The following is a 26,399-nucleotide window of genomic DNA, read 5'->3' as shown; positions in this document are numbered from 1 at the left end:
TCATACACAAAGCTAAAATGCCAAATATAATCACAAAATTATTCACTTTACCCCCTTGTATAGAAAAAATAGGGATCAGGAAAAAGGACTCAGAAGTATTTTGCCTCAACAGCAGGGTAAAATTAAATCTAAAATAAATGTTTGTTCCTGTTTAACAAAGTTTAAAAGCAACAGCAAAAAGTATAACTGTTTCTAAGTAACTTACCTATGTCCCAGAACAAAGCAAAAGTGTGTATGAACACAAAAATATACTGTACCAAATAAAAAGATTCACAATGTTTAGCATACAATCAAAGATAAATAGGCATGCAAAGAAAAAGAAAAACAGAACACATACGGAGCAGAAAAATGTATCAAAACCAATCAAAAATAACAAAGATTAAGAAATATTCATAGTCAAGGTCGTTAAAGGTTATTACAATTTTATTCCATATGTTCAAGAATGTAAAAAAAACTTGAAATGTATTTTAAAAGACTTAGATGAAAACCACCATGACTGAGATGAAAAAAACAACACATTAGACACCGCACAGCAGAAGAAAAGATTGGCAAATGTAAAGACACAGTGATAGAAACTATCCAAAACAAACCTCAGGAAGCAAAAAAAAGTGTGGGGGGGAAATATAGGATCAGTGGGTTGTGTGACCTCTTTAAGAAACATAATATACATCTAAATGGAATCCCCAAAAAAGGAGAAAATAGAAAAACTATAAACAAATAGATCAAAGAAGCTCAATAAACAAAGAAAACTACATCATGGCATATTATAATCAACTCGCTTAAAGACAGTGACAAAAAAGAAAAAAACTTAAAAGCTGAGGGGAAAAAAAAAAAAAGGCATACTGCCTTATATAAGATAAGGTAGGAGGAGGTTCCAAGATGGCCGAACAGGAACAGCTCCAGTCTACAGCTCCCAGTGTGAGTGACACAGAAGATGGGTGATTTCTGCACCTCCAACTGAGGTACTGGGTTCATCTCACTGGGACTTGTCAGACAGTGGATGCAGACCAGGGAGCATGAGCCGAAGCAGGGCGGGGCATCGCCTCACCCTGGAAGCAAAGGGATCAGGGAATTCCCTTTCCTAGCCAAGGGACGCCATGAGAGATGGTACCTGTGTATCCGGAATTGGTTCCTGGATACCAAGTCTTGGTCTTGCTGACTTCAAGAATGAAGCTGTGGACCCTGGCGGTGAGTGTTACAGTTCTTAAAGATGGTGTGTCCGGAGTTTATTCCTTTAGATGTTCAGATGCGTCCGGAGTTTTTTCCTTCTAGTGGATTCGTGGTCTATGCTGACTTCAGGAATGAAGCTGCAGACCTCTGCCGTGAGTGTTACAACTCTTAAAGGCAGCGTGTCCAGAGTTGTTCATTCTGCCTGGTGGGTTCGTGGTCTCAGTGGCTTCGGGAGGGAAGCTGCAGACCTTCATGGTGAGTGTTACAGCTCATAAAGACAATGCGGAGCCAAAGAGTGAGCAGCAGCAAAATTTATTGCAAAGAGCAAAACAACAAAGCTTCCACAGCGTGGAAGGGGACCCAAACAGGTTGCTGCTGCTGGTTAGGGTGGCCTGCTTTTATTCCCTTATCTGGCCCCACCCTCATCCTGCTGATTGGTCCATTATGCAGAAAGCTGATTGGTCCATTTTACAGAGCACTGACTGTTCCGTTTTACGGAGAGCCAATTGGTCTGTTTTGACAGAGTGCTGATTGGTGCATTTACAAACCTTTAGCTAGACACTGAGTGCTGACGGGTGTGTTTACAATCCTTTAGCTAGACAGAAAAGTTCTCCATGTCCCCACCCAATTAGCTAGACACAGAGCACTGACTGATGTATTTACAAACCTTTACCTAGACACAGAGTGCTGATTGGTGCATTTATAATCCTTTAGCTAGACACAAAAGTTCTCCAAGTCCCCACAAGTTCCAGAAGCACAGTCGGATTCACCTCTCACTGGCACTCACTGCAGGACTTTACCGCACCTAGCGCAGGCACTCCAGCAGCCCAGAGGGAGATCATCCCAGACAATCAAGAGGAAAAGAGGTGAAGCGAGAGACAGAGACCTGCTATCATGGCCAATATTCCCGCGAAGAGGGAACAGTGATCCAAGCACAGGATTCAGCCTCCAATCAAGCCCAGCAGGCACTGGCTGGCCGTGCCAAGTGTGTGGGTCTTGCTGAGCCCGCGCTCACCTGGAACTCATACCAGCCTGCCAGCACCAAGAGCAGCCCTGGATCCCAACCACGAATTTCTCTTCATACTTCCCTGCAAGCAGAGGGAGCCAGCTCCAGCCGTAGCCACCTCCAGAGAGGGGCCCTCATACGCAGGAGTGGGCTGAAGGACTCCTCAAGCGGGCAGAATGGATGCCAAGAATGAGGAGGCGCCAAGAGCAAGTAAGGGATGCTAGCACATTGTTACCTCCCACCTGGAAAATCGGGACACTCCCACCCTAATACTGCACTTTTCCAATGGTCTTAGCAAACAGCACAGCAGGACATAATATCCCGTGCCTGGTTCAGAGGGTCCCACGCCTACGGAGCCTCACTTACTGCTAGTACAGCAGTCTGAGACCAAACTACAAGGGAACAGCAAGGCTGGGGGATGGGCGTCCACCATCGCTGAGGCTTGAGTAGGTAAACGAAGTGGCCAGGAAGCTTGAACTTGGTGGACCACACTGCAGCTCAAGGAGGCCTGCCTGCCTCTGTAGACTCCACCTACGGGGGCAGGGCATAGCTGAAAAAAACGGCAGCAGAAACCTCTGCAGAATTAAACATCCCTGTCTGACAGCTTTGAAGGGAGTAGTCGTTCTCCCAGCACGGAGTTTGAGATCAGAGAACGGACAGACTGGCTGCTCAAGTGAGTCCCTGACACGCAAGAAGCCTAACTGGGAGGCAACTGCCAGTAGGGGCCAACTGACACCTCATACAGCCAGGTGCCCCTCTGAGACGAAGCTTCCAGAGGAAAGATCAGGCAGCAACATTTGTCATTCTGCAACATTTGCTATTCTGCAGCCTCCACTGGTGATACCCAGGCAAACAGGGTCTGGAGTGGACCTCCAGCAAACTCCAACAGACCTGCAGCTGAGGGTCCTGACTATTAGAAGGAAAACGAACAAACAGAAGGGACACGCACATCAAAACCCCATCTGTTCGTCACCATCATCAAAGACCAAAGGTAAATGAAACATAAAGATGGGGAGAAACCAGAGCAGAAAACCTGAAAATTCTAAAAACCAGAGTGCCTCTTCTCTTCCAAAGGAATACAGCTCCTCGCCAGCAATGGAACAAAGCCGGATGGAGAATGACTTTGACAAGTTGAGAGAAGAAGACTTCAGATGATCAGTAACAACAAACTTTTCCGAGCTAAAGGAGGATGTTTGAACCCATCGCAAAGAAGCTAAAAGCCTTGAAAAAAGATTAGACGAATGGCTAACTAGAATGAACAGCATAGAGTAGACCTTAAATGAGCTGATGGAGCTGAAAACCATGGCATGAGAACTACATGACACATGCACAAGTTTCAGTGGGCGATTCGATCAAGTGGAAGAAAGGATATCAGTCACTGAAGATCAAATGAATGAAGTAAAAAGAGAAGTTAGGAGAAAAAAAGAGTAAAAACAAACAATCAAAGCGTACAAGAAATATGGGACTACGTGAAAAGACAAAATCTCCATCTGATTGGTGTACCTGAAAGTGACGGGGAGAATGGAACCAAGTTGGAAAACACTCTTGAGGATATCATCCAGGAGAACTTCCCCAACCTTGCAAGGCAGGCCAACATTCAAATTCAGGAAATACAGAGAACGCCACAAAGATACTCCTTGAGAAGAGCAACTTGAAGACACATAATTGTCAGATTCACCAAAGTTTAAATGAAGGAAAAAAATGTTAAGGGCAGCCAGAGAGAAAGGTCATGTTACCCACAAAGGGAAGCCAATCAGACTAACAGCAGATCTCTCGGCAGAAACTCTACAAGCCAAAAGACAGTGGGGGCTAATATTCCACATTCTTAAAGAAAAGAATTTTCAACCCAGAATTTCATATCCAGCCAAACTAAGTTTCATAAGTGAAGGAGAAAGAAAAGCCTTTACAGACAAGCAAATGCTGAGAGATTTTGTCACCACCAGGTCTACCGTACAAGAGCTCCTGAAGGAAACACTAAACATGGAAAGGAACAACCGGTACCAGCTACTGCAAAAACATGCCAAAATGTAAAGACCATCGATGCTAGGAAAAAAACTGCATCAACTAACGAGCAAAATAACCAGCGAACATCATAATGACAGGATCAAATTCAAACATAACAACATTAACCTTAAATGTAAATGGGCTAAATGCTCCAATTAAAAGACTTACAAATTGGATAAACAGTCAAGATCCATCAGCGTGCTGTACTCAGGAGACCCATCTCACGTGCAGAGACACACATAAGCTCAAAATAAAGAGATGGAGGAAGATCCATGAAGCAAATGGAAAACAAAAAAAAGCTGGGGTTGCAATTCCAGTGCCTGCTAAAACAGACTTTAAACCAACAAAGACCAAAATAAGGCCATTACATAATGGTAAAGGCACGAATTCAACAAGAAGAGCTAACTATCCTAAATATATATGCACTCAATACAAGAGCACCCAGATGCATAAAGCAAGTCCTTAGAGACCTACAAAGAGAGTTAGACTCCCACACAATAATAATGGGAGACTTTAACAACCCACTGTCAACATTAGACAGATCAATGAGACAGAAAGTTGACAAGAATATCCAGGAACTGAACTCAGCTCTGCACCAAGCAGACCTAATAGACATCTACAAAACTCTTCACCCTGTATCAACAAAATATACATTCCTCTCAGCACCACATCACACTTAGAAAATTCACAACAGAGTTGGAAGTAAGGCACTCCTCAGCAAATGTAAAAGAAAAGAAATGATAACAAACTATCTCTCTCAGACCACAGTGCAGTCAAACTAGAACTCAGGATTAAGAAACTCCCTCAAAACCAGTCAACTACATGGAAACTGAACAACCTACTCCTGAATGACTACTGGGTACATAACGAAATGAAGGCAGAAATAACGATGTTTTTGAAACCAATGAGAACAAAGATACCAGAATCTCTGGGACACACTGAAAGCAGTGTGTGGAGGGAAACTTACAGCACTAAATGCCCACAAGAGAAAGATCTAAAATTGACACCCTAACATCACAATTAAAAGAACTAGAGAAGCAAGAGCAAACACATTCAAAAGCTAGCAGAAGGCAATAAATAACTAAGATCAGAGCAGAACCAAAGGAGATAAGAGACACACACACACACAAAAACCCTTAAAAAAATCAACGAATCCAGAAGCTGGATTTTTGAAAATATCTAAATTGCTAGACCACTAGCAAGATTAATAAAGAAGAAGAGAGAGAAAAATCAAATAGACACAATGAAAAATGATAAAGGGGATATCACCACCGATTCCACAGCAATACAAACTACCATCAGAGAATACTATAAACACCTCTATACAAAAATACTAGAAAATCTAGAAGAAATAGATAAATTCCTGGACACATACGCCCTCCCAAGACTAAACCAGGAAGAAGTTGAATCTCTGAATAGACAAATAACAGGTTCTGAAATTGAGACAATAATTAATAGCCTGCCAACCAAAAAAACTCCAGGACCAGATGGATTCACAGCCGAGTTCTACCAGAGGTACAAAGAGGAGCTGGTACCATTCCTTCTGAAACTATTCCACTCAATAGAAAAAGAAGGAATCCTCCCTAACTCATTTTATGAGGCCAGCATCATCCTGATTCCAAAGCCTGGCAGAGACACAACAAAAAAAGAGAATTTTAGACCAATACCCCTGATGAATATCTATTCAGAAATCCTCAATAAAATACTGGCAAACTAAAGCCAGCAGCACATCAAAAAGCTTATCCAACACGATCAAGTTGGCTTTATCCCTGGGATGCAAGGCTGGTTCAACATATGCAAATCAATAAACATAATCCAGCATATAAACAGAACCAAAGACAAAAACCACATGATTATCTCAATGGATGCAGAAAAGACCTTTGACAAAATTCACCAGCCTTCATGCTAAAAACTCTCAATAAACTAGGTATTGATGGGACGTGTCTCAAAATAATGAGAGTTATTTGTGACGAACCCACAGCCAATATCATACTGAATCGGCAAAAAATGGAAGCATTACCTTTGAAAACTGGCACAAGACAGGGATGCCCTTGTTGGGGTCCACGTGTTTCCTAAACAAAGGAATGAACACACAAGACAACACAAGACAAGACAAACATGGCGGCCACCTCGAATGGCATGCTCTGCTTTATTTTATACGGTCGTTTGTGGAATGTTGCCAAGTCACAAGACACATTGTTGTTTTTCTGACCTTTCCCTGACTTTCTGGATTTTCAAGATGCTTACACATAAACAAGCCCCCAGGGTCTGCTGTTTGCAGCTGGCTCCTTTGTCCTCCCTGTTTACAGGGAAGGAACTCCCTGCTTCGTTTGCAAGAGCAGGACTTATCGGGAATGCCCTGCTTCGTTTGCAAGAGCAGGACGTATGGGGAACGTCTCGTTTACGAGCACGTAGTCCGAGCACGTAGTCCTCTACGTGCCCTCTCTCACCACTCCTATTCAACACAGTGTTGGACTTCCTGGCCAGGGCAATCAGGCAGGAGAAAGAAACAGAGGGTATTCAATTAGGAAAAGAGGAAGTCAAATTGTCAGTGTTTGCAGATGACATGATTGTATATTTAGAAAACTCCATCGTCTCAACCCAAAATTTCCTTAAGCTGATAAGCAACTTCAGCAAAGTCTCAGGATACAAAATCAATGTGCAAAAATCACAGGCATTCCTATACATCAGTAACAGACAAACAGAGAGCCAAATCATCAGTGAACTCCCATTCACAATTGCTTCAAAGAGAATAAAATACCTAGGAATAAAACTTACAAAGGATGTGAAGGACCTCTTCAAGGAGAACTACAAACCACTGCTCAACGAAATAAAAGAGGATACAAACAAATGGAAGAACATTCCATGCTCATGGATAAGAAGATTCAATATCATGAAAATGGCCATGCTGCCCAAGGTAATTAATAGATTCAATGCCATCCTGATCAAGCTACCAATGACTTTCTTCACAGAATTGGAAAAAACTACTTCAAAGTTCATATGAACCAAAAAAGAGTCCGCATTGCCAAGACAATCCTAAGCCCAAAGAACAAAGCTGGAGGCATCATGCTACCTGACTTCAAACTATACTACACGGCTACAGTAACCAAAACAGCATGGTACTGGTACCAAAGCAAAGGTATAGAACAATGGAACAGAACAGAGCCCTCAGAAATAATGCCACACATCTACAACCATCTGATTTTTGATAAACCTGACAAAAACAAGAAATGGGGAAAGGATTCCCTATTTAATAAAAGGTGCTGGGAAAACTGGCTAGCCATATGTAGAAAGCTGAAACCAGATCCCTTCCTTATACCTTATACAAAAATTAATTCAAGAGGGATTAAAGACTTAAATGTTAGACCTAAAACCATAAAAACCCTAGAAGAAAACCTAGGCAATACCATTCAGGCCATAGGCATGGGCAAGGACTTCATGACTAAAACACCAAAAGCGAGGGCAACCAAAGCCAAAATTGACAAATTAAACTAAAGAGCCTCTGCACAGCAAAAGAAACTATCATCAGAGTGAACAGGCAACCTACAGAATGGGAGAAAATTTTTAGAATCTACCCATCTGACAAAGGGCTAATATCCAGAATCTACAACGAACTTAAACAAATTTACAAGAAAAAAATCAAACAACCTCATCAAAAAGTGGGCAAAGGATATGAACAGACAATTCTCAAAGAAGACATTTATGCAGCAAACAGACACATGAAGAAATGCTCATCATCACTGGCCATCAGAGAAGTGCAAATCAAAACCACAATGAGATACCATCTCACACCAGCAAGAATGGCAATCATTAAAAAGTCAGGAAACAACAGGTGCTGGAGAGGATGTGGAGAATTAAGAACACTTTTACATTGTTGGTGGGACTGTCAAGTAGTTCAACCATCGTGGAAGACAGTGTGGTGATTCCTCAAGGATCTAGAACCAGAAACACCTTTGACCCAGCCATCCCATTACTGGGTACATACCCAAAGGATTATAAATCATGCTGCTGTAAAGATACATACACACGTATGTCTATTGCAGCACTATTCACAATAGCAAAGACTTGGAACCAAACCAAACATCCATCAATGATAGACTGGATTAAGAAAATGTGGCACATATACACCATGGAATACCATGCAGCCTTAAAAAAGGATGAGTTCATATCCTTTGTAGGGACATGGATGAAGCTGGAAACCATCATTCTCAGCAAACTATCACAAGAACAGGAAACCAAACACTGCATGTTCTCACTCACAGATGGGAATTGAACAATGAGAACACTTGGACACAGGATGCAGAACATCACACACCGGGGCCTGTCGTGGGGTGGGGGAAGGGAGAGGGATAGCATTAGGAGATATACCTAATGGAAATGACGAGTTAATGGGTACAGCACACCAACATGGCACATGTATACATATGTAACAAACCTGTACGTTGTGCACATGTAACCTAGAACTTAAAGCATAATAAAAAAACAATTAAAAATAAATAAATAAATAAATAAAAGATAAGAATGACAGATGACTTCTCAGCAAAAAAAAAAAAAAAAAAAAAAAAAAAAACTAAAAAACTAGCCAGAAGACAGAGCAATGCTCTTAATGTACAGGAAAACAAAAGAAAAGAAAAGAAAAAGTCAATCTAGAATTCTCTACCCATTGAAAATAACTTTCAAAAAGACAGGCAAAGTACAGACTTTGGAAGATATGTAAAACCTGACAAAGTTCATCCTAGGCAGATCCGCATTATAAGGAATATTAAATGAAGTCCTTCAAACAGAAGGAAAATATTATTACACGGAAATCTGGATCTATATGGAGGAATAAATTGCTCCAGACCTGAACATGCACCATTACGTCCCACCTCCTAACACGGTTGCATTGGGGATTGTATTAGTCTGTTTTCATGCTGCTGATAAAGACATACCCAAGACTGGGTAATTTATTTTTTTTTTAAAAAAAAAAAAAAAGAAGAAGTTTAATGGACTCACAGTTCCACATAGCTCGGGAGGCCTCAGAATCATGGCCGAAGATGAAAGGCACATCTTACATGGTGGCAGGCAAGAGAGAATGAGAACCAAGTGCAAGGGATCTTATAAAAGCATCAGATCTCTTGAGACTTAATACCACAAGAAGTGTATGGGGGAACCTGCCCCCATAATTCAATTATCATCTACCAGGTCCCTCCCACAACATGTGAAAATTATGCGAGCTACAATTCAAGATGAAACTTGGGTGGGGAAATAGCCAAACCATATCAGGGGTTCAGTTTTCCACACACAAATTTTGGGAGACTTATTCAGACCATAGCATTCCACCCCTAGCCCCCCAAATTCATGTCCTTATAACACACAAAATACATCCATTCCATCCCAATAGCCCCAAAAGTCTTAACTCATTCCAGCATCAACACAAAAATCTAAAGTTCAGAGTCTCATCTAAATCAGATACGGGTGAGACTCAAGGAACAATTAATCCTGAAGCAAATTTCCCTGTAAAATCAAACAGGTAAGTTTTGTCGCTCTAAAACACAATGCAGGCATAAAACAGATATTTCTATTCCAAAAAGAGAAAGAGGAAAAAAGAAGGGAGTTACAAGTCCCAGAAATGTCTAAATCCCAATAAGGCATACAACATTAGATCATAAGGCTGGAAAATAATCTTATATGGCTCCATGTCCCACCTTCCAGATACATAGGAAGGATTGAGTCTCTAAGACTTGCACATGCCTGCCCCCATGGCTTTGCTGGCACAGCCCACATTATAGCTCTCACACATTTAAAACCGATGTCTGTAAGCTTTCCCAGGCTAGCACTGCATACTGGTGGCTCTTAGTTCTGGAGTATTCAGGTGGCCTTCTTCCCACGGCTCTACCAGGCATTGCAGTAGTAGAGAAGGGGGCTCTCAGCAGCAGCTCACACCCCACAGTTCCCCTGGGCATTGACTTCGTGGGGACTCTGTGGCAGCCCCATCCCTGTAGCAAGTCTCTGCTGTCTAGGCCTTGAAGCTCTCTGAGACAGCCTCTAAAACTGCATCTATTTGCAGATAACATCACTGTCTAGAGAAAAAATTATCAAAGAATCTTAAAAGCAAACAACAACAACAAAAACCACCTAGAACAAATAAGGGAATTTAGAAAGGTTGGAGAATATACAGTTAACACAAAAGAAGTCAGTTGAATTTCTATTAATATATACTCATAATGAACCACGGTACAAATTTAAAACATAATACCACTTATAACAGTGCCAAAAAGATTGAAATACTTAGGCATAAACCTAACAAAATGTGCATAGGATCTGTATGCTAAAAACTACAAAATTCTGATGCAAGATTTCAAAGTAAACTTATATAGATATACCATGTTGATAAACTCTAAGACTCAATTTTTTTCATAATTAGAGTAAAACTGATTTTAAAAGTGTAAAAAGTAACTAAATTATTTAAAATAAAATTTTTCAAAAAAATAAAGTTGGAAGATTCATGTAACTCAATTTTTTTTTTTTTTTTTTTTTTGGTGAGATGGAGTTTCACTCTTGTTGCCCAGGCTGGAGTGCAATGGTGTGATCTCAGCTCACTGCAACCTCGGCCTCCCAGGTACAAGTGATTCTCCTGCCTCAGCCTCCCAAGTAACTCGAATTACAGGAATGCGCCACCACACCCGGCTAATTTTTTAGCATTTAGTAGACGGGGTTTTACCATGTTAGTCAACCTGGTCGTGAACTCCCGACCTCAGGTGATCCACCCACCTCGGTCTCTCAAAGTACTGGGATTATAGGTGTGTGCCACGACGCCCAGCCCACATAACTCAATTTTAAGGGTAAGGATGTAGCTGCAGTAATTAAGACAGTGTAGTGTTTGTGGAGGGACAGACACATAGATCCATGAGGCAGCATAGAAAATACAAAAGTAGACCCACTTAAGTCCAGTCAATGATTTTTAACAAAGGTAAAAGCAATTCAATGGAGAGAGGAGAGTCTTTTCAACTAATGATGTTAGAAAAATTGACATTCATAGCCAAGAAAGTGAACCTCAACCTCATACTTTATACCAAAAGGAATTCAAAATAGATAATAGATATAAACGTAAAATACAGAACTACAAAACTTTTAAAAGAAACCATAGTCAAAAATTTGTATGACATAGGGTTAGGCGAAGAGTTCTTAGCCATGACACCAGAAGCAAAAGCATAAAAGAAAAATAGTCAACAAATTGGACTTCATCAAAAATAAAAGCTTTTGCTCTACATAAGACCCTGTTAATAAAATGATCAGACCAGCAAGAGACTAAAGAAGATAGTTACAAATTACACATACAACAAAAATACAATCAAAAAGGGGTAAAAGATTTGAACAAACACTTCACCAAATGGGATACACACATGGCAAATAAACACATGAAAAGATTTTTCAGCACCTTAGCGATTAAAGAAATGTTCATAAAAGCCACAATAAGATACCATAACACACCTATTAGAACGGCTAAAAGCAAAAATTCTGACAATACCAAATGCTGATAAGAATGCAGATCTTAATGTATTTCTGGTAAGAATGTAAAATGGTACACCCATTTGGGAAAACAATGTAGCACTTTCTCTTAAAGTTAAACACATACTTACCATACAACCCTGCATTCATAGTCCTAGATATTTATCCTAGAGCAGGGGTCAGCAAACTGTTTCCAAAAGGGCGAAAGGTAAATATTTTAGTCATTACACACCATAGAGGACTCTGTTGCAACTATTCAACTTTGCCACTGTAGTACAAAAGTATACACAGACAAAATATTAAAAAAAAAAAAAAAAAAAACATGCTTGCATTCCAGTAAAACTTTATTTCCCAAAATGGGCAGCCAATTCACAGGCTATTGTTTGCCAACCCCTGTACTAAATAAATGAAAATTTATGCTCACATGGAAACCTGTACATGAATGTCAAAAGCAGCTTTCTAGTAGCCAAAAAAGTGGAAACAACCTAAAGGTTTTTTCCAGTGAATAAATGAATAAACAAAGTGTGGTGCACCCATGGCATTGCACGAAGTAATAACAGACTACTCAACAATAAAGAAAATGATTTACTGATACACTCAACAATTTGGTGGCTCTCAAAAGTATTATGGTCAGTGAAAAACAGCCAATCTCAAAAGGATGTATATTGTACAATTCCACTAATATTCTCAAAGTGGCAAAACTACAGTGACAAAGAGTAGATCGGTGGCTACCAGGAATTACATTGGATGGATAGTGTGAATATAAAGGCGGTAACACAAGGGAATAAAGAGGTTTCTTTGAAGCAATAAAAGAGTTCTGTACCCTGACTATGGTGGTAGTTACATGAATCCACATGTAGAGCAAAATTCACATAACTATATGCCAAAACAACAACAAGAACAATAAAAACAGTGCACATAAAAACTGATAAAAATCTGTGTATAGTCTGTAGTTAACAATATTGTACCAAAGCCAATTTACTGCTTTCAATAATGTACTACAGTTATATATTGTTATCATTGGGAAAGCTGGGTGAAGGGTACACAGGACCTCTGTGTACTACTGTTAAAACTTTTTGAGCCTAAGGTTATTTCAAAATGAAAAGTTAAAAAAGTAAGTTAACTGTTAAAAGTAAAAATAATATTAATGTAACAATAACTGTGAAGTGTGTAAGATATGCAGAAGAAAAATGTGTGACCACAACAGCATAAGCTCATAAAAGGAGAAATGAAAGTATGATGCCATAATATCTGTGAAATGGTATATTACTTCAAAGCATACGGTGATAAGGTAAAGATGCATACTATAAACCCTAAAGCAAACATAAAAATAGCATAAAGATGAGTTATAGATAACAAGATAACTAAAAAGATAAAATAGAATGATAAAAAATACTTAGCCCAAAATAAAATGGAGAGGAACAAGTAAATAAAATAAAGATGGAACAAACAAGAGATAGGAGATTTTTAAACCACCATTTTTTATGTAATTGTCAATAATTACATAAAACATAAATGGCCTAAACATCCCAATGGAAAAACACAGATTGATAGACTGAATTAAAACAACACCACCCAACTATATACTTCCTAAAAGAAATCTAGTTTACATAAAGAGAAAAATAATTAAAAGCAAAAGGATGAAAAAATATTCCATGCAGACTGCAATCAAAAGAAAACTGGAGGAGTATAAGAACATGTATAAAGTAGAAAGTAGATTTTTAAGACAAATAACATCATAGAATTAGAGGGTCATTTCATAGTGACAAAGAGGGCAGCTCATCAAGACAGCATGTCAAAGCTTAATGTGTTACACCTAATTAACAAGGGCTCAAAATACATGAAGTAATCTCTGATATTACTTCAAGGAGAAGTAAGACAAATACAGAATTACAGTTCTTGATTTTAATACATTATCAGTCACTTTTAAAAGAAGTAGACAGAAAATAAGCAAGAATATAGAAAACTTAACACTACCAACCAACCTGATCTAATCAATACCCAAAAATTAACACTCGAAAATCTAATAACACCCAAAAATAGCAAATAAGTATTTCTTTCAAATGCATATAAAACACTGAACAAAGGTTACATTCAGTGTCATAATACAAGTCCCAATAAATTTTAAGGGATTCAAGTCACATAAAGTTGTCTAACAACAATGGACCTAAATTAAAAACGAGTATTGGCACGATATCTGTAATAGCAAACAAAACTGAAAACAAAATTACAATCTACTAATTAATTCAAGGGTGAAGACTAAAATGAAAAGGGAAATTAGGAAATATTTTAAATGAAAATGAAAACACAACATACCAAAATGTGAGGAATGAAGTTATAGTAGAATTTGGAATAAAATTTAGATCCCAAATTGTATACCAGAAAAAAAGGAAAGTTTTAATTCAGTGACCTCACTTTCTGCTTCAAAGTGATAAACCTAATATAAAATGTATAAGATCTATAATTTGAAAACTACAAACAATTGCTGAGTAATTGATGAGATCTCATTGAAGATTTATAAATTCAACACTACTGACATTGTTTCAGATAATTTTTGGTATATAATTTTTGGTATGGAAGGAAACCCTGCACATTATAGAATACTTAGCAACATCTCTCTGCCTTCTTCCCATTGGATGCCAGTTAGGAGCTGCTGGCCGTGACAATCAAAAATGTCTTCAGACATTGCCAAGTGACCCTAGATGAGCAAAATCTCCCGGGGGTAGGAAACACTGACCTAAATAAATGGATGTACTATATTTATGAGTCAGAAGGCTTAATATGGTTAAGATGTCAATTCTGTAGATCCAATGCATTCCCAATTAAGATCCCAGCAGACTTGTTTGGAAAAACTGAGAAAATAATTCTACACCTCATAAAAATATTTGAAATAATAGAATAACTAAAGCAAATTCAAAAATAACAAAATTGAAGAACTTATACGACATGATTTCACCAGACTTCATGATTTATTACAAGCCTAAGTAATCAAGACAGATTATGGCTGGCACAGAGCTAAACAAATAGATCGATGGGGCAGTACAGAGTCCAAATATAGACCAATAATACATACATGGTTAACTGATTTTCAACAAAGTGCAAGAAAAATTCAGCGGGGAATTCAACGAATGGTGCTAGAATGACTAAATATTCATATAAAAAATGAACTTCAACCCATAGATTAAAGTATACACAAAAATTAACTCAAAATGTATCACGGACTCTAAATGTAAAAATCTAAAACTATAGAGTTCATACATGAAAGCGTAAGTCTGTCACAAGTTAGGCAAAAATGTATTAGAAGTGATCTAAAAGCAAGATTAATAAAAGAAAAAAATTCAGTTCCTCAAAATTAAGAAATTATCTGCTTCTCCCACAAACTTGGAGAAAGTATTTGCAAATTGTGGATCTGTTAAGGATATGAAGAGTTCTTCAAAACTCAGTAAGAAAAGAAGCAACCCAATAAAAACAAATGTAAAAGATTTAAACCAATATCTCACTATAGAAGATACACAGATGGCAAATAATATCATTAGACATTTGGGAAATGCTAATTTAAAATATGAGATATGGTCACACACCCACTAAAACGTCTAAAATGAAAAATCTGACCATACCAAGTAATGACAAGGATGTGGAGAAACTGGAACTCATATACTGATGATGGGAATGTAAAACAGTACAAACTCTACGGAACACTGTTGGGCAGTTTCTTCAAAAATTAAACATATGCCTACCATATAACCCAACTATTCTACTCCTATATATTATTCAAATAAAACATATGTCCATACAAATATTTAAATGTTCATAGCAGCTTTATTGGTTATAGTCCAAAACTAGAAGCAACCCAACTGGTGAATGCATAAACAAATTGGGGTATATCTATAAAATGGAACACCATCAAGCAGGAAAAAAAGAATAAGTTATTAAAACTTACAACAACATGGAGGAATCGCAAAACAATTATGCTGAATAAAAGAAATCAGACCAAAAAAAGAAGTACATACTGTATGGTTAAATGTATGGATAATGTAAACCAATCTATAATGACAGAAATCTGATCAGTGGTTTTCTGGGGACTGAGTAAAGAGGTAGGAGAGAGGGAGAAAGGAATTATGATGGGTACAAAAAAATTTGGGCAGGTTAAGGACTTATCATCTTGATTACGGTGATAGTTTTATGGGTATGTACACATTTTAAAATTTACCCAGTTGTATACCTTCTATATGCACATTTTATGTTAATTATATCACAATAAAGTTGTTAAAAATTAAAACATACCCACAAAAAGATTTAGACATGAATGTATATAGCTGCTTTATTCACATCAACCCACAACTTGAAATCACCATAAATGTGGTATATCTATACAATGGAATACTACTCAGCAATGGAAGGAATGAAATGCTGATATACAGCACATAATGAGACATCTCAAAACTGTTATACTATGCAAATAAAGTTATAAGCAAATATACACACTGCACAGTTCCATTCATATGAAATTCTAAAACATGTAAAGCTGATCTATAACGATAGAAAGCAGCCCAATGGCTGTCTGGGGCCTTCAGAGTAGGTAGGGTTGGGAGAAGAAAATGGGTAGTTGGTCGCCTGACTGCAAAGAGGCTTGAAAGTGCTTTCCTGAATACTGAAAACTGTATACTCACCATAGGTACATTTAATTGTTCATAAATTATCCCTAAACAAATTTTTAAAAAATTGATTTGGGATTCATAAAACAGGCCTGAATTCTACTCTAGCTTAGCTTACTACCTCTGTTTTCCTTAGCAACTCACTTATACTTTCAGCATGTATTGTTTCATGTATGAACAGTGACAATACCAAGTGCATTTGATGAAGTATGAGATTGCATGCTGAAGTAGATTAACTGAAAACAAGGAAATATTAATATTATTAAATTGAAATGTCCTTTTACAATACAGTTTTTACATGCTACTTTCTACTTCTGTTTTTGTTGTTGTTGTTGTTGCTGTTGTTGTTGTTTTGTGAGACAAGGTCTCACTCTGTCTCTGTCGCCCAGGCTGGACAGGCTGGAGTGCACTGGCACAATCTTAGCTTATCTCACTGCAGCCTCAAATTCCTCAGCTAAAGTGATCCTCCCATCTCAGCCTCCTAAGTAGCTGGGACTATAGGCATGTCCCACCATGCCCAGCTAATTTACATTTTTCTTTTTTTGTAGAGATGAGGGTCCCACTATATTGTCCAGGCTGGTCTCAAACTCCTGGCCTCAAGTGATCCTCCCACATTGGCCTTCCCAAGTACTGGGATTACAGGCATGAGCCACCATGCCATGCCTTCTTCTGCTCTGTTATTATGCTAAGTTGTTTCTTTTCTGAACAAAAAAGTTAAGATATAATGACTTTAAAATATTTATCAAAGCAAACATTTTAAATAAAGGCAGAAAAATATGAAGCAAGAAATAAAATAGGCCCATAAACAAAAAACAGTATAACTAAACATTGATATTTTTGTTTTTCAAAGTAGTTCTAAAATTTAATGTATGGATTAGCTAGAAACCGTATACTTTTAATAGGATTTCTTCACCACTTACATTACTTAGTCCTCACATTCCAAAAAGATCACAAAATTATATAGTGTTTAGTATCAAAATAGCACATGTACACAAATACTTTTATGACCAAAACAAAGAATACTATGATTTCCTTTTCAGACATTCAAACAACACATCTGCAACCCATATTCCCACAGACCTGAAAGTCATTACTATTTTTGACAAAATCTTTGGCAGAAGACACAATAAATGCTACAATTCTGATATTTCATCTGGAAATAGCCCTTTGAATTCAGAGTCCCTCAAACCACAGGGACACATGGCAATAATATAGGATTTTGGACTGCTGTTTTAAAAAAGAACTCTGGATGTTTATTTTGGCTAACTGGTTTTACTTCATTTTCATATATCTGAGAAATGTCAGTTAAATAATGTGGGAAGGCTGTCTGAAACTTAGAATGGATTTTCCACTAAAAAATAAATAAAACTTATAAAATATAGTAAGATAGAGCAGGATATACCTTATGTTGTAACATTTCTTAAATTGAGATGACTGAAACCCTTATTTGTAATGAAATACTAAACAAATATCCTTGCAACAAAAACAACAAAGCCTTCTGAATGATGTTTCAATCTTCCCTGAATGTTAAACGCATAGATTGCTACTTGACCCTCAATATCTATCTTTCAGTTTTTACACAGTAATTAAAACTTCTGTGCACAGGACGCAGCTGAAGATTACATTTCACAGATTCCCTTGCAGCTAGGTGAAGCTATGTGACTACATTCTGGCCAATGGGACGTAAGCAAAAGGAATGTATCAAATTTGGGAGTGATTATCTTAAAGAAAAAAGCACATATTATTTCCTGTCTCTTTAACTGGGTCCTGCTGCCTCAAAAGTGAGCATAATAGTAAAACTAGACAAGTTATCTTAGACTATGAAATAAAAACTATCTGTTAAAAATTACAAAGTAGACTGTTGGGCACACTGACTCATGCCTGTAATCTCAGTGCTTTGGGAGACTAAGGTAGGAGGTTCTTGTGAGCCTAAGTATCAGAGGTTACAGTGAGCTATGATCACATCACTGTACTCCAGACTAGGCAAAAAAGTGTGACCCTGTCACTATTAAAAAAAAAAAAAAAAAGCCAAGGCAACAAAGAAGCCTGTGTCTCCAAAATCATAAAACCATCATATTAACTCAGGACTGCCTATTTGGATTTTTATATCACTGAAAAATAAACCTCTATGCTATTTAAGTACTAGGGGAAATGAGGGTAAAGAAATAGAAGTAGACTTTGCATTAATTCTACTAGAGACTTGTAGCAAATTCTAGTGTTTTAGATATTCACTATATACGTGTGTGTGTGTGTGTGTGTGTGTGGAGATGTATACACATACAGATATATATATGTACTAAATCATGTTTAATTTTTCTTCAAACCTCATGGCTTCCTTCACTGGGGAACAACGAAAACACATGAACACAGGGAGGGGAACAATGCATACTGGGACTGGTCAGGGGGTCCAGGCAAGGGGAGAGCACCAGGAAAAATAGTTAATGCATGCTGGGCTTACTACCCAGGTGATGGGTTGATAAGTGCAGCAAACCACCATGGCACATGCCTACGTATGTAACAAATCTACACATCCTGCACATGTATCCCAGAACCTAAAATAAAATTAAATTAATTTTTTTAAGAAAGACATATCCTTATAGCCAAAATGTTTATATATACATACATACATATACATACATCCATGTATATATAGATATGTATATATACACACATATACATATATATGTATATACACATGTATATATACATACATACATATACATATATATGTAGCTCTACAACATGTTTGCTGAGCTGGAATTAATCTAAGAAATCACTTTAAAATTTTACAGATGAAAAAACAGAATCATGAGGAAGTTAAGGTTAAATGATTAGCCCAAGTTTATTCTTATCAAAAAGAATTAAGTACTTTTCTTTGACTCATAAATGAATTTTTTCTAAAGAAACAGAGTGAGATATGAAAGCAAACAAGGAAGATGAATATATTATTCATTAAGATGCATTGTTAGCAGGACAAAGTCTGTATGGCAAAATCAGGATAAATTGTTAAAGGTAGAGGGAAAACAGTGACCTAAATCATACAAATGATCTCTTGTGTGAGTGACAGTCCTTGTGCTGAAGAGATGAGGAGTTCCAAATGCTGGCACTACAGTATGCTTTCAACCAGAACAATCTACTGTTAAATGAAGAGCACTAGGCAGGAAGGGTCACATGGGTTCGCACTCTATGGAGAAAAGAAATTAGTGTGTAGCTGTTCACCCGACATTTATTCAAATGAGAATGAAGCTAAAATGAAAGGATCTATGTTATCTATAAAGAAAAGCCAATTAACGCCTAAGGGAAGTTTAGGGAGGATAAGCGCAAAAGCAATCTCATGAAAATTTTGGACCCACTGCTCCTAAAACATGTGTATAAATATTGACAAAAAGTTTAAAATTTAAAATATTTCACTACATTAGAAATTGGTAATTCTGGCTGGGTGCAGTGGCTCACGCCTATAATCCCAAAACTTTGGGAGGCTGAGGCAGGCGGATCACTTGAAGTCAGACCAACCTGGCCCACATGGCACAACCCCGTTTCTACTAAAAATACAAAAATCAGCCAGGCATGGTGACATGCACCTGTAATCTCAGCTACTCAGGAGGCTAAGGCAGGAGAATCACTTGAACCTGGGAGGCAGAGGTTGCAGTGAGCTGAGATTGCACCATTGCACTCCAGCCTGCATGACAGAGCGAGGCTCCATCTCAAAAAAGAAAGAGAGAGAGAGAGAAATTTGTAATTCTCTCACTCAGACAAACCATAAGATAGTATTTTCAAAATATCAGGTATTTTTGAATACTAAAATAGTGGTTACTTCCTTTTAAGAAAAAAAAAGAAAATTTGTTATAAATATAAATTTCAAACAATTCTTATATAAGTTAGATATCCAAAATGTTCAAATTGTACAGTGAACACACAATTAGATACACAAAATTTCTTGAACTGATGGCAATAAATGTCTAAAATCCTGACTCTCAGAGGTATGCATCTGGGAGCAACTCTTTGTCACAGGGGAGCAACCTTACATTAAGAAACAACAGAACTCACAACTTTTTGAGTTGAATTTATATTCATTCTTTTCCTTTCTTCTAAGTTTAGGAGGTCATTTTTGGCAACAATCAGATGTCTGTGTCATCAAGAAAAGTATTACAAACTCCTCAATTTTTAGGTCATCCAAGCAAAATTAGCTTCAAAAAAGTATTCTGTCTGCCATGTTTCGTTCCAATTGTCTGCAAATTTTTTTTTTGCCAGCAGATGAATTTATGAGATATTGTTACTCTGAAATCAGTTTGCAGAAGCATATCCTAAATACTGAAGATTACCATGACACTTTGGCCAAATGAATTTGTGATCTCTCAGCTGCATCCATCCATAAGGCTGACAACAGCACTGGAAGTTTTACCTCATTTAAATATCCAAAATACCTCTCAAGTAAGTCAAGCCATGAACAAACTCCTCCTTATCAAACTGTTCTGAGAATAGCCTTTTCTTTCTCATAAACAAATAAATAAATGAATAAATAAGGAGACAGCTATTTAGACTGCAATGTAGTGGTTTAAGACATTCTGTAGGGAACCAGCACACTTTTTGCATTGCTGGTAATCTTTTAGGCTATTTCCATTTCTTGTGAACACTTCTTGAAAAGGTAGTACCTGTAGTTCAAGATGCTGGCTCTGATAAAGTTGTTTACTTTCAGGGTGGCAAGCAAAAATCTTTCAGGATTATTATGAGTCTTTGATGCTGATAGATGCCAAACCAACTGTAGAAGACATGAATCAAGAGGACTTAAAGCTCTTTCTTCATAGAAGGAGTAAAACCTGATGTATTGCCAGCCATGGCAAGTACTCCATCTAGGCTGATATGGTTTGTCTGTGTCCCCACCCAAATCTCATCTTGTTTTTTTGGTTTTCTTATTTGTTTGTTTGTTTTGAGACAGAGTTTCGCACTTGTCGCCCAGGCTGGAGTGCAATGGCGTGATCTCAGCTCACTGTAACCTCCACCCTCTGGGTTCAAGCCATTTTCCTGCCTCAGCCTCCCAAGTAGCTGGAATTACAGGCATGTGCCACCATGCCCGGCTAATTTTGTATTTTTAGTAGAGACATGGTTTCTGCATGTTGGTCAGGCTGGTCTGGAACTCCCAACCTCAGGTCACCCACCCACCTTGGCCACCCAAAGAGCTGGGATTACAGGCATGAGCCACCACGCCGGGCCTAAATCTCATCTTGAATTGTAGCTCCCATAATTCCCACATGTTGTAAGAGAAACATGGTGGGAGGTAATCAAATCATGGGGGTGGGTTTTTCCCATGCTGTTCTCATGAAAGTGAGTAAGTCTCATGAGATCTAAAGGTTTTATAAAGGGGAGTTCACCTGTACATGCTCTCTTGCCTGCCACCATGTAAGACGTAACTTTGTTCCTCCTTCTCTTTCTGCCATGATTGTGAGGCCTCTCCAGCCACGTGGAACTGTGAGTCATTTAAACTTCTTTCCTTTATAAATTGCCCAGCCTCGGGTATGTCTTTATTAGCAGTGTGAGAACAGACTAATACAGTACACTGGTACCAGTAGACTAGAGTGCTGCTATAAAGGTTCCCGAAAATGTGAAAGCAACTTTGGAACTGGGTAACAGGCAGAGAATGGAACAGTTTGCAGGGCTCAAAAGAAGACAGGAAAATGTGGGAAAGTTTGGAATTTCCTACAGAAATGTTGAATGGCTTGGAACAAAATGCTGATACAGACAACAAGTCCAGGCTGAGATGCTCTCAGATGGAGGTAAGGAACTTGCTGGGAACTAAAGGTCACTCTTGCTATTTAAAGAGACTAGGTGCATTTTGCCCCTTCCTCAGAGATCTGTGGAACTTTCAACTTGAGAGAAATGATTTAGGGTATCTAGCAGAAGAAATTTGTAAGCAGCAAGGCATTCAAGAGGAAGCAGAGCATAAACGTCTGGAAAATTTGCAGCCTGACAACGCAACAAAAAAGAAAAACCCATATTCTGGGGAAAAATTCAAGCCTGCTGCAGAAATTTGCATAAGTAACAAGGAGTCAAATATTAATCACCACAATAATGGGGGAAATGTCTCCGAGGCATATCAGAGATGTTCACGGGAGCTCCCCCGATTATAGGCTCCAGAAGCCTAGGTGGAAAATATGGTTTCCTGAGCCAGGTCCAGGCGCCCCCTGCAGTGTGCAGCCTAGGGACTTGGTTCCCTGCATCCCAGTCACTCCAGCAGTGGCTAAAATGGGCAAAGGTACAGCTCAGGCCGTGCTTCAGAAGGTACAAGTCCCAAGTCTTGGCAGCTTCCATGTTGTGTTGAGCCTGCGAGTGCACAGAGGCCAAGAATTGAGGTTTGGGAACCTCTGCCTAGATTTCAGATGATGTATAGAAATGTCTGGATGTCCAGGCAGAAGTTTGCTGCAGGGGCAGGGCCCTCATGAAGAACCTCTGCTAGGGCAGTACAGAAGGGAAACGTGGGGTTGGAGCCCCTGTACAGAGACCTCACTGGGGCACTGCCTAGTGAAGCTGTAAGATGAGGGCCACTTTCCTGCAGACCCCAGAATGGTAGATCCACTGACAGCTTGCACTGTGCCCCTGGAAAAGCCACAGACATTCAATGCCAGCTCATGAAAGCAGCCAGGAGGGGAGCTGTACCCTGCAAAGCCACAGGGGTGGAACAGCTCATGGTTGTGGGAGTCCACCTCTTGCATCAGCATCACTTGAATGTGAGATATGAGTCAAAGGAGATCATTTTGGAACTTTAAGGTTTCATGACTGCCCTATTGGATTTCGAACTTGCATGGGGCCTGTAAGTCTCTTTGTTTTGGCCAATTTCTCCCACTTGAAATGGGTATATTTACCCAATGCCTGTATCCTCATTGTATCTGGGAAGTAACTGACTTGTTTATGATTTTACAAGCTCATAGGTAGAAGGAACTTGCCTTGTCTTAGATGAGACTTTGGACTGTGGACTTCTGAATTAATGATGAAATGAGTTAAGACTCTGGGGGACTGTTGGGAAGGAATGATTGGTTTTGAAATGTGAGGACATGAGACGCTGGGCGGAATGATATGATTTGGCTGTCTCCACCCAAATCTCATCTTGAATTGTAGCTCTCATAATTCCCAAGTGTTATAAGAGGGACCCAGTGGGAGGTAAATGAATCCTGAGTGGGGGTCTTTCCTGTGTTGTTCTCATGATAGTGAATAAGTCTCATGAGATCTAATGATTTTATAAAGGGGAGTTCCCCTGCACATGTTCTCTTGCCTGCCACCACGTAAGACATGACTTTGCTCCTCTTTTGCTTTCCCCCATGATTGTGAGGCCTCCCCAGCCATGTGGAACTGTGAGTCAATTAAATCTTTTTCCTTTATAAATTACCCAGCCTCGGTTATGTCTTTATTAGCAGTGTGAGAACAGATTAATAGAAATGCCAACTGTACCAAGCCCCATCTTTTACCATGTCAAAAATATCAAAAGCCTTTCAGCCTTCCAAAATGTACCTCACTAATTTGGAATTATGTATCAATATGTATGAAACAGATAAAAACTAGAAAATGGCTGCACAAAATAATGCTAGTTGTTACATGCAAATGTTTAGTGAATGGGAAATGGCATTGATCCCAATTTGGCAATGATTTGCTTCAAAATATTCGAAGAGTCTGCACTTCTGTAATATATAATATCATCTGATTGAGCTTGGGCCATAGGAAAGAACACTTACGATAAATAACAAAATTGTAGTAGCTAGTTTCAACCTTCTTACTGAACCTATTTTAAATTACCATTTTAAGAAACACAGCATATTGAAACTTACATAATTTGACAGCTAATTAGAAAATGTTTATTTTAAATATAAATTACTAAGGCTAGTTTCTCTGTATTATTCCCTACATGATAATATATATTTATAATGATTCCATTTGTTTCTTCAAATGTTTCTCTAATGAAAGAAATCTCTTTAATTATTCTGAATTTAAAAGGTTGTTTTAAAATAATTTTCTAAACTAAGTTGAGCTCTAAAACAAATTCTCAATAGCTATTTGTTAACTTAATGTAGCAAACATTTCCTTCCCTCTCCTTCAGAAATGATAGCTCTCACATATGACTAAAAACCACCGGCTAAAAAAACAAATTCAATATCTATTCAACTTAGGTAAAATATACAAATAATTTGTGCAAGACTTTAATAAATAAACCACCTGCCTTGATCTGAATTGGTGCAGGAACTGAGCAGAATAAGTAGCAGACACTCTTGTCTGCAAAGCTTAGGCTGCAAATTATTTCTATTTTAATATTTTTAAATCTGACAATATAAATAAAGTATCCTTAATCCTGACTATGTATTTTTAAATTTCAAATACACTCTAATAAAGTAGAAAATAAGTCATAATTATTTGATATTCAAAGATATATTATTTTATTTCTTAAAATCAATATTTCACAAAACTTATTTCAATAAGACCTGTCACAATGGCTAAAACTTCTGATCCCACCTTTTTCAAGATTATAATTAACTCTGTAATACTTTAAAATTTTTCAAGCATTAAAAACTAAATATATTTTCCAATAATTATTTTTCGTGATTCATTAATATATTTAATGACTTTAGCTTTGAAGTCTCTTCCAATTCGGAAACTAAGTACTTTTCAAGCTTTTGCTTCTGAGGTGTTCTGGGAATAATATAGTAGTTACTTAAATTTAAATATAATCCCTCAATAAGTGCTCTGACATTTTACTATGTAACATTTTGGAAAGTTTTACTTACTGAAACATCTTTCAGGTTTTTCTCAAAGAAGAAATAACAAGACTCTTTAGAAAAATTAAATGTGTATACATCAGCTGGTCCTGCTCCTGACACCAATGCTTTTCTCAGTTCATCAACATATTTCCCTTTTTCCATTGCCATGTCATCAGCTTCTTGGGAAATCTCTGATTCAGAAACTATGGGAAATATTAACAAAAGTTTTAAAATGAAAAGTAAACGACTACACATGAGAAAATATTAGTTTATCTGTTAGTACTAATTTATCACGTGTAACAGAAATTTAAACAAGTAAAATCAATCCTTATACTACACATTTTTAAATCAAGTTATTCCTTTTTATTGAACTAGCAATTTTTAAGAAATGCATTAATTTAGACTCACAACTCATGTGAAATACATTAAACCCTTGACATTCTTTCTCTGTCCTCAGATGAAACACATTGTAAGTTATTACAGAAAATTCCACTTTGTGTACCTGCTCTTAGGTCAAAGCCAGATAATTTCCTATAATGAATAATAAGCTCAATATTTTATAACATCTTCCTTCCTTGCATCAAAGATTCAATAGTCTACAGTGTATTTCTCACTCATATGAGCAGAGTAAAACAAAAGCAAAAGTGGAGCTCATTATTCTCATATCATGTGCCAACAACAGAAAATATGGATGAAAGGAAAATAAGGAAAGAATGGGAAGGAAACTAAAATGTACTGAGCATCTCCTCTGCAACACATACTATACTAGAGATCTGGCTTCCAATTCTCTTATCTAGGTATTTTTAAAGCTGATATTTTATCTATCATTGAGATTTTTGTTTCAGTAATCATATTTTCAGTTCTAGGTATTATCTTTGTTCCTTTGCCATTATATCCTGTTCTACCCTACCCTTCTTTTAAATATTTAAATAAACGTATTTTAAGATCTCTTTCATTTCTGTATTTATGTGTGGCTCCTGGAGTATAAACTATGTTTCTTCTATCTGTGGAAAAATTCTTGTTTTACTTGTTTTCCTTTCATGCTTTGTAACGTTTGAGTGCGGCTCGCCTCTAGCCAAAGTGGCAAGTGTTCTGGGAAGAAGTGTTCTTAAATGAAGGTTGCTGGTTTGCCTTTCTGGGGGTCATTACAAGTTTCATCAGTTCGAGACTAGTTTTGAAAGTTAATTTCTCACCTTGATTTTTACACTTGAGGCAAAGTGTTCCATTTTAAACCTTGCATACACACATAACACAGGTTTAGAGTTCTGATTTTTCTAGAGACTTTTATTCACTCATAGTCCTTAGGGATTGTTCTATTTTTTTTTTTTTTTTTTT

General features: G+C 37.8%; 1 protein-coding gene across 3 annotated transcripts in view; it reads right to left on the bottom strand.

Annotated features, from left to right (window-relative positions):
- XRCC4 (X-ray repair cross complementing 4) overlaps positions 1-26,399 on the bottom strand; it is a 288,623-nt gene that overhangs the window by 227,621 nt on the left and 34,603 nt on the right. For all 3 annotated transcript variants that reach the window (XM_025387187.1, XM_025387186.1, XM_025387185.1), the window contains exon 3: positions 25,092-25,267. In XM_025387187.1, the coding sequence (XP_025242972.1) occupies positions 25,092-25,267 (176 nt within the window). The remainder of the gene's footprint in view (positions 1-25,091; positions 25,268-26,399) is intronic.

The sequence above is a fragment of the Theropithecus gelada genome, chromosome 6, assembly GCF_003255815.1.
Source record: "Theropithecus gelada isolate Dixy chromosome 6, Tgel_1.0, whole genome shotgun sequence".
NCBI classification, from domain to species: Eukaryota; Metazoa; Chordata; class Mammalia; order Primates; family Cercopithecidae; genus Theropithecus; species Theropithecus gelada.
Note: the sequence above shows the minus strand (reverse complement) of the source record. Positions and strands in the feature narration are given on the sequence as shown.